The sequence below is a fragment of the Ceratosolen solmsi genome, unplaced genomic scaffold, assembly GCF_000503995.2.
Source record: "Ceratosolen solmsi marchali unplaced genomic scaffold, CerSol_1.0 C3538708, whole genome shotgun sequence".
NCBI lineage: Eukaryota > Metazoa > Arthropoda > Insecta > Hymenoptera > Agaonidae > Ceratosolen > Ceratosolen solmsi.
In genome coordinates, this window is record NW_011948592.1 from 1 (window position 1) to 2,479 (window position 2,479).

The window sequence follows — 2,479 nt, forward strand, 5'->3', positions numbered from 1 at the left end:
ATATATATATATATATATATATATATGTATGCATGTATGTATGCATGTATGAATGCATGTATGTATGCATGCATGTATGTATTTATGTATGCGTATGGGTATATAACTATAAATTTCTACTTTTTTACAGCTCAGTCACATCCAAGTGAAATATCTGATAGCCAATCATGTATAAAGTCAAGACAAATTTTTGGTTTCCTAGGATTTCTTGGATTTGCTTTAGTTTATGCAATGAGAGTAAATTTATCTGTGGCAATTGTATCTATGGTGAATCAATCAGCAATTCCTCATTCGGATAATGAAAGTGGTGTCGATGCATGCCCAAAAATAAATCCAGTGAATACAACATTTGTTCCAGTATGTTTAAATTATGATGTCACACATATAATATTTCTAATTAACTAAGCTAGATTAATAAAGTGATCTTTTATTTAATAGAATGACAGCATAATAAAATATATTTTATGAATTTACAAAAATATTACAGAAAATTATCATCCAAGCTATTTAATAAATATTCTTTTTTATTAACATAACTTTTATTAATTAAGTTGACGTTACTTAAAAGTAATGTATACAAATATTAGACGTTGAGATTAAGTTTTAACATTATTCACTTAATGATTTTAATAAAATTTTATTGATAAGTGTTGAAAATTTTAATTTACACGCTATTTTATTTCGCATATCGTTAATCCAATTTTTACCTATGTTTTAGAGTGCAGGTGAATTTGCTTGGGATGAAAAGACACAGGGTATTATACTTGGTGCATTTTTCTTAGGATATGTCATAACTAATGTACCAGGAGGTAGAGTAGCAGAAAAAATAGGTGGAAAATTAGTTTATGGATTAGGAGTATTTTTAACTTCTCTTCTCACTGTCATAAGCCCCTTTGCAGCTTATTGGGGTTTGTACCCATTTTTAGTTATTCGCGTTGCTGAAGGATTCACAGAGGTAAATAAAATATTTTGTTTCATTGAATAAATACTAAATAAAAGCAAAGTAAACGTATTAATAGATTGTTAAAATTTAACGAATAGTATTTAGAGAAAGTTACGATTTTTTATATTTAAACGTAATACGAATAATTTGTAATAGTTAAATCTTGCAAATTAATATATGTTATATAGAATAAAATAACATTTGCTTATTTTAATTAAACTATTTTATTCATACAAAAACTAATTTATTTTAATTTTTAGGGAGTTACTTTTCCAGCGATGCATAGTATGTTGGCACATTGGGTACCACCATTAGAAAGAAGTAAATTTGCTGCTTTAGTTTATGCAGGTAATATTAAAAAAAAAAACAATTTTAATTATTTTAAAATATATTTAATTGCAATTTTAATTATTTGCAGGATCAAATTTTGGTACTGTTATTTCTTTACCATTAAGTGGCTGGTTATGTTCTTTAGAGTTATGGGGTGGTTGGCCACTCTCATTTTATTTATTTGGTAGTCTTGGACTAGTATGGTATATATTTTGGTTAATATATGTGTTTGATACACCTGCAGAACATCCACGAATTGATCCTCAAGAAAAGCTATACATAGAATCATTAGTGGAAACAAAGAACGATGTGAGTATAATTTATTTTAATACACTGCTATGTTTTTTTACAATTAAAAATATCAATTTCTCTTATATTGGTATTATAGAAAATTAATTTTTTAACAATTGTTAATTTTATTTCTAAAAAATATTTATTAAATAAAAATATAAATCCTTATTAAATGTAGGATTACAATAATTCTGTGCCTTGGCTATCAATATTTAAATCTCTTCCAATGTGGGCAATAGCTATTACTCAATGTGGTCAGTCATGGGCTTTTTACACCCTTCTGACAGAATTGCCTACTTACATGGACAGAATTCTACACTTTGATGTACAACAAGATGCATTCCTATCAGCATTACCATATTTAACAGCCTGGGTAATCGGTTTGATAATATCAAGTTTTGCTGATGCTTTACTAGCTAGAAACATTATTACTCCACTAACTTCGTTTAAATTATGGAATACAATAGCTTCTCTAGGACCTAGTCTAAGTTTCTTAGGCGCTATTTGGGCTGGATGTGATCGACTTACTGTGATGCTAATGTTATCTGGTTTAAGTTCACTTTATGGTGCTGTGTATGCTGGTAATCAAATGAATCATATTGTTCTCGCACCACGATTTGCTGGAACTTTGTATGGAATAACAAATGCCGCTGCTAATACCTGTGGATTTTTAGCGCCTTATATTATTGGACAAATCGTTAATGGACATGTTAGTATGAATAAATGTATTTAAATTAGATGATACATAAATTGCTATTGAATATTTAAATATTTGAATGCATAGTACAACCATACAAGGTTACAAGATGTTTAAAAAAGTTTTTGTACAAAATTATTTGAACTTATAAAATTCTTTGTTTTTTTATTACTTTAAAATTGTTTATTTATATATATATATATATATATATATATATA

General features: G+C 27.3%; 1 protein-coding gene across 1 annotated transcript; it reads left to right on the forward strand.

The window, feature by feature from the left end:
- Positions 1-130: 130 nt before the first annotated feature.
- Positions 131-2,273, forward strand: LOC105367046 (sialin-like; the record flags this gene model as incomplete). Its single annotated transcript, XM_011505669.1, has 6 exons — positions 131-357; positions 719-955; positions 1,204-1,291; positions 1,362-1,373; positions 1,518-1,582; positions 1,743-2,273. Coding segments are annotated over 6 exons (1,160 nt in total), but the record flags the coding sequence as incomplete, so codon positions are not given.
- Between the last annotated feature and the right edge of the window lie 206 nt (positions 2,274-2,479).